The following is an 11844-nucleotide window of genomic DNA, read 5'->3' as shown; positions in this document are numbered from 1 at the left end:
GTAGTTGAGTAGAAGTGTAAACTAGCAGAACATATAAATTCTTAAAGTACCTCAACATTTAAGTACAGTAGCCTACCTTAGAGAAGTTACTTTACTTGCCACCACTATGTTTACCCGCGACATTAGAGCAGTGTCTAGTAGCCTACAGACAACTAAAGCCGAAGTTCGCCCCCATTTATTATTGGAGTTGAGCGAATCGTAACAAAGGCAGGGAAATGTTACATTAAATGTTATGCAAATGAGGGCGACGTTAGTTCGCTTGGACCCCTGTTGTTTCTAAAAAAATTTAAAACAACGTTGATATTTTGCCTAAACTGACCAAATAAAGTCTCAGTTTGAAATGACGTTAAGTGGTTACTCAACCTGCTGTGAAGACGTTTATATTATCTTTTGTATCTTTAAACATTACACACACAAACGAAAACAAGCGAAAAGTGTCAGGGTCGATATTTAGATTTGTATTTCTTCCAGCGGGACTTTCGGTAAGAATATTAAACGCTATTTTATTTTCACAAAAAGTAGAATTATTTAACTTTGGGTTCATTGGGGTAAGCTGAGTTTTGGTTAATAGGTCCCTAACAAGAGGTTCCCAAGGTATCAAAATCATGAGGCCATAAATGACCATTTCAACTTTAGCACAAAGCCATAAACATGTCCTGTGCAATATAAACTGTGGGTCAATGTGAGGATACTTAATGGATTTTGCAGTCAATATTAACTTTTCCCAATAAGCTATTTGCAGCTTTTTTCCGATTGTAAATCTCCTGCGATTTGTCAGGCACGTAGCCTGCGTGTGACATAAGTTAAATACACTTCTTTTATGCAAGAGACGACCGCCCGCCTGTTACAGAACCATTCATGAAAGAGTTAGTGTCTTTCCAGGGAATAAATCCAGCCCACTTCGGTCTCGCAGCCTCTTCCTCCTCCTCTTCCTCGGTGAGGGCTGCACAGCTGGCAATTTACAGAGAGTAACTAACGCTGGAAGGAGTAATTGGCTGCTTGGTGGACCACTGCCCCGCAAATTGGACCCTTGTTTGGTGGAGGAGATGAATTAGCTGAAGTTCTGGGATATTTATTCACCTTTAGTCCTTTAGGAACTTCGGGATCAGAAAGATTCAAGACCAAGCTCCCCCTCCTTTTTCACTGGAACCGTTATAACCTCCTCATACTGGAAACGTAAGGTAAGGCTATAGTTGTTTAGTTGTAGTTTGAAATGAAGAGAATAGTGATTTTCCGGCAAAATGAACATTTTTTACAAAGTTATCATGCTGTGTTTCTATAGTTGAAAAGAACAAGGTACATACACTATCTGGGTATTAACTTCTACCTGATATATTGTATTTAAAGTATGTACTACTTTGATAACTCTGTTAGGCATCAAAGTGCTTTAAAGCCCCATTTATAGGCTAGTATGTATATTAGTAAAACAAACCTTCACTTTTAGGAAGCTGGATATCGAAGAAAATGTGAGGAATGTTGCAACAGGAAACAAAATGTGTTCTCAAGCCAAATATTGACTTGGAAAAATAGTCTGAAGTGTTTTCACAGAAATCCCTGCTGCTAGATGTCTTGTTTGGTGTACTCAAATGTGTTGGTAGAACTTTGTAATAATCGTATCATTAGGGGTGAATATGTTTAGTTAGAATAGAAAATGAACTCCTCACACTCACAATATATGGGTTTTGGCCTGGATGCTCTGTAGCATCTGTTTTCCAGAAAATAAGTGGTGAAAGGGTGCAGGTTGGGTTTTTCTGATTCTTTAACAATCAGAAAAGATTACCCTATTATTATGGTGATATTGTTTAATGTTTGAGTTTACATCCCAATGCTACAGTTGGAGATTTGGATGTGGACAAAACAGTAAAGTGGATCAGAAAAACCAACAAAGCATTGCACTTTCTCTTTCTAGGAAATGTTTGACCACCACGTGTTTCCATTTCGATTTGTTCCCCTTCTTTATAGTGTCTTATCCCTTATCTATAATTCAGGTTCTTACATCATCCATTGTATTCCTGTTAATGTGGATCATGCACATATGTGCTTTTTCATATAAAGTTCCACAAAGTTCCTATGAGTTCAAACACATGCTGTGACAAGGCAGTTACATATTTTCTTTGCATCAAGGGAGCCTTTACTCATAGTTTGACAAAAGTTGTATGCTTGTTTTGGTGGGAATGTGTGCATTCAGTGTCTCATTAAAAGACTTTGTGATAACCAAAGTTTTCTGTATGTTGTGCTGGAGAACGGCTGCTGCTGCTGCTTGTTGATTTGAGACTTCCACAAAACCTGATCCATGAGCTCATTGGTATGGAGAGTCCCTCCTTCAGAGTGTGTGTGTGGGTGTTCGAGTGAGAGAGTTGGTTTGACTCATGCATAAGCACAATACAATCAGATACTTGGTGGCCTAATGTCATGGAGGTTTCATGTAACAAAGGCTACAAAAACAATAATGAAATGTTTTACATGAAAACATGAAATAATTGGTGTTTATAATCATTATGATTGTTTGGTAGTGTGGCTCAGAAGACAGACTGTCAGCGTTGCAAACTTGACTACTTTTTTGTCTAATTTAGCAACTAATTGAGCTAGTGCTGCTATTTTCTTTCATTGGGAAAGGGTTGGCCAAACTCAGCTGGGGTTTTACATTTCAAAATCCACCCTACTCTTCATATATTTCAAGGATTACCAACCCTAGTTTAAAATACAGAATATTTCCCCCCCGCCAAATGTGGCACGACTTGTGGCATGGCTTCAGTTCAGACATTGTGGCTCAGCCTTAAAAGCCCCTGCAGACTAAAGCTTAGTGTGAACGCGTGGGTCATTCCATAATCTGTGAAATTGGACTCAGACTGCGCAGTCAGTCTCAGACATGTTTTTGAAAGGGCACCTTAAGTTTGTGGTTTCTGTACAAATCACACTACTGTACAGTATGTGTGTCTCTGAAGGAACAACCCCCTACTCGCTATAAGCTAAGAAGAAGTGTAGCTGTCAGGGTATCAATAGCAGTCTTATGTTAGCATTCACAAACAGAGCCCTACAGGAAGGTTTAAGAGAGCAGGGTGAACATTTTGTGGGAAAAAGGTAGCTTGTTGTATCAGAAAATATAATGACTAATAACCAACAGGAAAAAAAAATCCTGAAACTGGCACGACAACCATGAATAAAACTGAACAAAAAAGCTGCTTAAAAGAGGAAAAGTTTCCAGTCAAAGGGCAGCTGTTAATATCAATAATATAAACATTCATGTAACTTTTGTGGTCAGCATGATTGTGCCTAAGCATTTTGGAATCTTCCCTGTTATTCTCCCCCATATCTGAGTCAAGTAAACATAACCAGATGGTTTGAATCACATTTCATCAATCTTACTTTACTATGAACTGAGTGTATTTTCAGCCCCTCTTTCAGAACACTCCCGGTTTTAACCAAAGCTATTTGTATAAACGTTTCAGAGTATCATTTAGGGGGCACCAGGGCTGACCAGAGTTGGACCCAAAAGGGTATTTAGGCAAACCGGAGGGTCATTTGAAGGGCGAACTTCAGCTGTTTCCCATCTGGTATGATCAAAACTGTAAATAAAAGTTTTCAAAAATTGAGCAGATTTCTCCAGGTTAAACATACATTTTAAATAGGGGGGGCTTTTAGACATTAAGAGCAGAAAGGGGACACTTACCGGTCTGCATAAATGTTTTTATTGTCGACTTACTCTTTTCCTTTTTTTTATTTGCAGTTGTAACAATGGAGAAGTCAAGACGCAGGGAAAAGTTAGCAGTCTCCCTTCTGTTTGGGTTGTTGTTACCTTGCTGTTTGGCCCAGACCACACCATCAAACACAGCCACTCGGACCCCCACGGGGACCCCCACGCGGACCCCCACAACGTCTTCATCCCCGCAGACCGAACAGCTAAGGGTTAGACTGTCTGGATACCCAAGGAAACACAACGAGGGTCGGGTGGAGCTTTTTTACAAGGGAGAGTGGGGAACCATCTGTGATGACGACTTTGCGATAGCCAACGCCAATGTGCTCTGTCGCCAACTGGGCTTCGTGGAAGCCACAGGATGGACCCACAGCGCCAAATATGGCAAAGGCCAAGGTAAGAGTGACTTCAAAACACTTCCTGATGTCAAGATTCTTACTTAATACACTGTGTGCTCTGTCATATGGTTATTTGGTGCTCAAAATGACAGGTTTGGATATACACAGAGGACCTTTAGATAATCCACTCATATCATTTTCTGTTAGTTATATTGTACTGTGAAGAACTTTCTGCCATGAGTGCCCAGAGCACCAACATTTCAAGCAACCAAGTGTCACTTCCAGGCCTGGAATGATTACTTTCCGCAGGCCTGGGAGTGTGCTGCAGTCTCACTGACAGTCTCCTGCCTGTCCAGGGAAAATCTGGCTGGACAACGTGCAGTGTAACGGGGGGGAGAGGAGCATCGACTCCTGCAAGTCTCGCGGCTGGGGCAACAGTGACTGCACTCACGATGAGGACGCCGGAGTGGTGTGCAAAGACGAGAGGATCCCCGGATTTGTGGAATCAAATGTTATTGATGTAAGTTGCTGAATTACATTTTTTTTTAAATCGTAATTTTGTTACAAAACTGTTTTTGTGGTTTATTTGGTTGAGAATAAGATGAATTATTTTGTTTTGGTGTGATTTGTTTATTTTTGTCTTTTATGCCAGTGCCAAAGACAAAAATATACATGTTGTGACCACAAGCCTGATTTTGCTGCTGTAAAAATGAGGTTCATCATACAGGCTTATAATCTAATCTCCCACAGTTTATATACTGTCAGATTTAACCAGCATGGAAGTAGTTCAATGCCTCTTTGCCACCTGTAGCTGCCACACACATGCTGTTGATTAGCTCAGCTCTTCAATGTGTCTGAGCCTGGCAAACGTACAAAATGTAATTTTTAGCCCTCAATAAAAACATTTATAAAGGAGCAGTTTGGTGGTGTCTTGAAGTAGCATTGTTCCATCATTGCAGTCCGTTTTAAAACTCCATTAATATGGCTGACTGGTCCAAGGTGAACAAGGTTGGACCGGGGACTTGTTTTCAGACTCCTGGAAACAGCTTGAATGACTGGATATATGTGTCTCTGTTACATAGAAGGGTCTTATGAAAAAAAGTTTCATAAGAGTTAAGTGGGCAGACTTCCAGATGCGGAACCACTCTCACTCTATCCTGCCAGTTGCAGGCCCAGTCAAATGTGGCGTTCAGACTTGAATCTGTGACCACAAGCCAGTTTTGTTTCCAAATAAACCACAGCGGAAGTGACTCATTGCAAGGCTGAATCACGTTTACCACTTATGAGCTGTTTAGACCTAGAATTGTAGTCTGTAATGGCTGTGGCCCACTGTTTAGTCTGCTCCTCTCATTAAAGAGTCCTATAGAGACATGCTTCTGTGTGCATGGATGTGTCAGTAGGATCCAGTAAGGACAATACTGTGATTCTCTAAGCATCCTTACCTCATTTAACTATCAAACATCAGTGTCCTTTTTTAACGAATCTACCTGATTTGATCTAGAAGCAAATTTGAATCTGGAATTATTTATTATTATAAAAAAACATCCGATTGTTCTCCACTTTCTCCGAACAGGCTCAGGTGGATGAGAAACAGATAGAGGAGGTGCGGCTGCGGCCTGTAGTCGCCACTGCCAGAAAGAAGCTGCCCATCACGGAGGGCGTGGTGGAAGTGAAATATAAAGACGGCTGGGCGCAGATCTGCGACCTGAGATGGTCGATCAAAAACACTCATGTGGTCTGCGGCATGCTGGGATTCCCGCATGAGAGGAAAGTCAACAAGAACTTCTACAAGTAAGATAATAGCTCGACTTCAACCAATAATATCTGATTCTGGTTCATGAGGTTAAAGCTGTGACTTTTTACACAGATAGCAAAGTAGGATTTGACCATTAGGTCTTAAAAATGGTAAAAGGATTGATCTAACCCTATATTTCGTAATTTAGTGGAAATAGACTGTTGCTCATCTACATGGTAACTTAAAGGTACAATTTGATATTTTGGACATTTGAAATACACTCACTTGCTTTCTTGTTAAGATAAATAAGAAGATTTGAACAACTCTTGTGTCTTTACAGTCAATTAGAAGCTACAGCTAGCAGCTTGTTAGTTTACCATTAAGATAAGAAACGCCTATAACGCGACTAAAACAGGTAAGGTGTGCTAACCAGCATGTTAGGTGCTTCCTGTTTTACTCTATTTCCTGTCTTAATGCCAAGCAAAGCTAAGCTGGCTTGCTGCTGGTGATGGCCTCATATTTAAAAAAATAAAAATAAAAATATGACAGTGGTTAAGATGCATAATTGTCATGTGCAGTTTGCCTTATGCAAGTTCCCAAAACAAGTTTCCAGTTTATGCAAATCTAAGAGACAATAAAGTATTCTAAATCTACCTCGGGGTTAGACTCAGATGTGTATAACCCAAAATGTGGAATTAATTCATCTCAAACAAAGGGGCAGTCTAATTGTTTTTTGTACTCTGCTACATTAAACTATTAGACCTTTCTTTGTTTCCATGAACCAGCAGAGGGAATTAGGCCACTTCGCTCTGATGATGTAACTTTCTCCTTCACTCAGGATGATTGCTCCAGCCTGTTTGACATTCCTGGGTTTTAGTCTGTAAAACAAAGTGGCAACAATTTAACCGAACCACAAGCAGGATTTTTAGACATTGTTCCCTGAAGAGTGGACATTATAGGAACTTCTGTTGACTGAAACCTTTTCTACCATCTGCCAGAACTGCAGCTGAACAACAAACCACATGATGATTGTTCTCTCCCTTGTGCCTCTTGATATAGAAAAAAACACAACCTTTTTTTTGTGTCTTGGTCAGGTCACATATTTCATGTTCTTGGTTTGTTTTATCACTTTAACAGGACGTGCCTGCAGAGATGGAAAAGTACAACCAAAGTGTGTTTTGTCCCTCATGTTTTTCATCTGCAGGGCTTTCTTTGACACTGATAGTTAAGACTATTAACAGAAAACATATTTTTATATATTGGGAGGGATGAAACCCTCTTTAATGGTCACACATGCAGAGCACAGCACACACAGTGAAATGTGGCCTCTGCATTTAACCCATCCTAGTACCAGGAGTCTAGTACTAGGAGCAGTGGGCAGCTATTGTACAGCGCCCGGGGAGCAATGGGAGTGAGGGGGGAAGGGGGGTGTCCGGTGCCTTGCTCAAGGGCACCACGGCAGTGCAGGAGGTGAACTGGGACCTCTCCAAGTAGCAGTCCACACTCCATTTTTAGGTCTGGTCGGGGACTTGAACCGACGACCCTACGCCTCACAGTCCAACCCCCTACTGACTGAGCCACTGCCGGACTTTATTATCAATAAGGGATTGATACTTTTTGCATCATCATTCTCTTCATTTCACTGATCAACATTATAATATATTAGTTCATATTACCATTTTAATACAATTCTAGTTATTCATCTTGTGATTATATCAGAAAGAAAATAGATGAAGACTTTTTTTTCTCTCTCGATCTACTAATCCTAAAATCAGCAAATTGCTTCAGCCGTGAATGAAAATAATTGTTAGTTTTTGCCCTAAAATCAGGATCTATATTACGTAGGTCTTATATGTTATGTGTAATAATGCACACTTGGGCCGAAACCAAACATTAAAAGGTCAGGTTACAACGATGTACAAAACTATATTGACTTTAGACAAACCAGTGATATTTTAGGTGCACTTGCAGACCTCCACTTTTTTTACCGAGTTTGTTCTTCCAGTATGACTGCACACATTCCTGGCTGCCCTCCAGCTGAAGCAGTTTTATTCAGATGGTTCACAGTAGTCTGAGGGGAAATGTGTGTTTTCTCTCAAATGTGTGTGAAGGCTGAGGCTCAGGGGAATGATCCGGGGTTGGGGCGAGAGGTCACATAATGAACAGACAACAACGACTGGAAAGAAGCCAACATACATTAACCAACAGTCAATCTGTTCTGTGTTGTCTGTCCTTATTTAGTCTTTTTGGGTTACTTAGTCTAACAGGGGCTGAAGATGGAAAACCGGCTTTTCACAATTGTTTTAAAGTCAAATCCAGGTTTACATTTTACTATATTCCTTGAAATGTACATACAGAGACAATAATCTTTAGATAATGCATTTTGTAGGTGTAAAATACCATCTGTGTTATTCAGGTCATCCAATTTCTTTACTTCGTTAAGGCATGCTTAAAGTTTAGGAATTTGCTTGGTTGATCTGGCTTGATCAGTAAATATATAATTGGGTACCATCTGCATAAAAATGAAAGTTTATGGAGTCATTTCTTATATTGTTTACGAAGCATATGTACTGTATATATATATTTATAGTGACTAAATACGAGACCTTTTTCTAATCCGTGTAAATTCTATGAGCAACTTTGGCTTGCGTGGAAGATTCATCGTTAACACACACAAAACTAAGACCCTTCAGATAAAAAGGACTTAAACCATACTCAATTTCCGCCTGCATTAAAATAAGCGTTCTGAAAGCAGTACCAACTTGAAATGCATCGACCTACTACTAGAGTTAAGGAGGATTTGCATGAGTCTTAATAGATTTTGAGGAATATTTAAGGGATTATCTTTGCCAAGAATGCACGAAGCAAGAGAGCTGTTCATATTTCTTCTCAAATACAATCAGGTAGAGAGCGCCAGCCATTAACACGTACTGTAGATACTGTATTTATTAATCAGTTGTAACGGCATGAGACTCAAGACAGCCTCCGTAGTTCTGAATAGTTGAAATGCCTCTGTCATTATGATCATACCTCGTTGACCTGAAGTCTGTAACCTGATATACTGGAGAACTTGTGGAATGTCAAAAATGTTATTCACCGCTGACCCTCCAGTACTTCTTACCTTAAAGACATGTGTTTGGAGCCCAGAGGCAGTATGTGTGTGTGTGTGTGTGTGTGTGTGTGTGTGTGTGTGTGTGTGTGTGTGTGTGTGTGTGTGTGTGTGTGTGTATATAGTTGCAGACTGTGTATATGTTTGTGTTTGCATGTAGTCTCACTCCTCTATGTGATGAATTTGGATGTGTCACTGTTGCAGACTTCTGAAAAAGCGAGCAGCTGAGAAGGTCTCCAGGCCAAAGGTTAATGTTTCAGCCGGTGGAAGGTACACTGTCACCGGAAAACCCACCGTCTGCAAACTGTAGTTTAGACAGTGGGTTTCCTGTAGGTAGTAGACAATAACCATGTAGCGCCTCTCTTTAGCTAGTTGTCCTTTCTTTTTAATATCAAAGTATCATGATGTGCAGCATGTGAATATGTTCTAGATTTTAGTTATCTTGCTTAAAGTACCGTTTGCCTTGCTTGGATGTTGAGTTTTCTCATTATTTCTATCTAATGACTGGTGTCGGTACATTTCTACAAAAAAACTCTTCTATTCTAACAACTGTATTGGAAAAAAGTGAATAACCCACTAACATAGACTGTTTGTTTTTCATGATATTACCATTTAATATCATGCTTTAACTATTACACCTACCTCTAAACATCTAAAAGCAATGCCATACGCCAAACTAAGTCAATGTGGTAACTTGAGGTTCACATTGGAACGATAGAAAAACTACAATCATGGTAGCCTATTGTTTTTACTAACAAACATAATGTTAATGATCATGCTTTACATGTCATACACTACATGGCCAAAGGTATATGGACAGCTAAACAGTAAAAGCATTTGGTCTACTTCCAGTTCCTCGAGGTGCAGAGTCAGTGAGTTACAATAGATGGCGGTTTTGAAAAACAGACAGGAATACCAGCACGGAAAGCAAAACATAAAGCGATACATTATTTAGCTTTCTGCTGGTACTCCTGTCTGTTTCTCCAAACATCCACCTCTGCCTCTACTGTTCTACTATAGCCTAAGTGTAATTCACTGACTTTAGAAAAGCTCCGGTTACAACACCACTTAAAAAAATCTTTAAATATTTTCCAAAACTACACCAGAGTATGTCGAAGATTGTCCACATACTTTGACCATGCAGTGTATATGGGTCTGTCATGATGAAACGTGTCAAAATAACTTTTTATTCCCATTTGTGTTTATTTACATATCTTTTTTGAAAGGATGTGTCACCTACAACAAATCTGTGCGACTTTTGAGTATAACATACAATTTAAAAGTGTACTGAAATGTGTTAATGACTGTATTGTAAATGTTGAAGTGGGCACATCCTTTTGAAGAGTGTCATTACATTTAACATAATTGTGCATCATGTAACCTTTTTGTTACTATGATCATTTTCACTTTGTCACCTCATTTGTCTCTTCCTAACTGTGCGGTCTAACCCGTGTTTACCTTGCAGGCAGACACCCAAAGCTAAAGCTAACTCTAAGACTAAACAGAGCAGTCCTGGCAAAAGGTAATCTTAGGATAAACAGTTTGCTCAGTAAATAACCAAAACACTTCCCGAAGCCTCACAAACAAATGTCATTTAAACTTCCCAAAAAATGTGTAGACCCAACACCTCCAGTGCGAGCACCTGCCCTGAAATTGTGGTTGGTTTCAGAACAAAATAACAAAAAGCTTTATCCACCAAACTGTGACTACATATTAAGCTTTTGTTTTTCCTTTTGTTCAATGTATTCATATTCATTTAGACAATATCTTTGGTAATTTGTGTGAGGATGATGTTATTCTTACTATAACATGAGCGGTTGGTGGGTGTGCATGTTTGTTCCTTTGTAGATCAGGAGCTACGTCATTCATTTATTTGTGTGGTCTTTTTAGTTATATATCTGTTTTTGTTTTTTCAGATTGTCATATTGTTAATTGTCACTGTATACTTTTAATGCTAGTAACCCATCATTTCATTTATTTAATAATTTGCATTGTCCCAAATCTAAAACATATACTAATTCGATGAATGTTTTGAGTTTGTAGTGTGGTAAAACCAGACAATAGACAGCAATTAGTAATGTCAGCTGAACAGAAATTATAATACATTTTGATTGGTGCTGAACAGCTTAAAAAAACGTTAGAAAACTGAAAAAATTACTATTTTAGTGTCTCTTGTTAAAGTTTATTTAGATATTGATATTTTTTGTTTATACAGCATACTATAGTGATAAGTATATAATACATAGGTCACACATTTGGTATGGATTTCGGACACAGTAGGCTACATTTCTTCAGACTTCACAGTCCCTGTCTCTGCTTCCTCCAGGTTGTATTTGGAGCGTCAGAAGAATCACTTCCACGTCCACTCGGTGGCGTGTGTAGGCACAGAGATCCACCTGGCAGCCTGTCCTCTGGAGTTCAGCAAGCCCAACGCAACGTCCAGCTGCGAGGGCGGCATGCCGGCTGTTGTCAGCTGCATGCCGGGGCCGCTGTTCATTCAAAACAACGGCTTGAAAAAGAAACTTAAAATATCGGTAAGGCGGCTCGTTTTTCACATTTTGACTTGTAGGAATGAAACACAGCTGTAACATATAACATGTGTCGCAATAAGCCATGACAGTGAGCCAGCATGCCAGTACGAGAAACCTGAAGCACCTTTGAGCCTGAAGCCAATATTTATTTATTATTTGCACCTGTGCTTTTTCCGTCAAAATATACTATGGAAGTTAACGGCAACAAATATCTTCAAGTTTTCATTTGTTTTATCAGAATCAGAATTATTACCAATTTATTACCAGGTAGGTTGACACGTACGAGGTATTTGGCTCGTTGTCATGGTGCATACATAAAAGTAAAACAAAAATTAAAAAACACAGATAGAGAAGCATTTTAAGAAAACTATAATAACATTCAAAAATATTAAAGATAGATAAAATATATTGCTGCATGATGTCCCCTTTCTTTACCT

The 11844-nt window shown here is 39.4% G+C and overlaps 1 protein-coding gene across 1 annotated transcript in view; it reads left to right on the top strand.

Moving 5' to 3' along the window:
* Nucleotides 1-920: 920 nt before the first annotated feature.
* Nucleotides 921-11844, top strand: part of loxl3b (lysyl oxidase-like 3b) — a 19224-nt gene continuing 8300 nt past the window's right edge. Inside the window, exons 1-7 of the mRNA XM_010775351.1 lie at nt 921-1181; nt 3728-4090; nt 4389-4552; nt 5606-5823; nt 9081-9146; nt 10342-10398; nt 11203-11410. Of these exons, the coding sequence (XP_010773653.1) occupies nt 3736-4090; nt 4389-4552; nt 5606-5823; nt 9081-9146; nt 10342-10398; nt 11203-11410 (1068 nt within the window). The 5' untranslated portion in view covers nt 921-1181; nt 3728-3735. The remainder of the gene's footprint in view (nt 1182-3727; nt 4091-4388; nt 4553-5605; nt 5824-9080; nt 9147-10341; nt 10399-11202; nt 11411-11844) is intronic.

This window comes from Notothenia coriiceps, unplaced genomic scaffold (genome assembly GCF_000735185.1).
Source record: "Notothenia coriiceps isolate Sejong01 unplaced genomic scaffold, NC01 NC01_scaffold00015641, whole genome shotgun sequence".
In the NCBI taxonomy this organism is placed as follows: Eukaryota; Metazoa; Chordata; class Actinopteri; order Perciformes; family Nototheniidae; genus Notothenia; species Notothenia coriiceps.
This window is presented reverse-complemented; position numbering and strand designations above follow the sequence as displayed.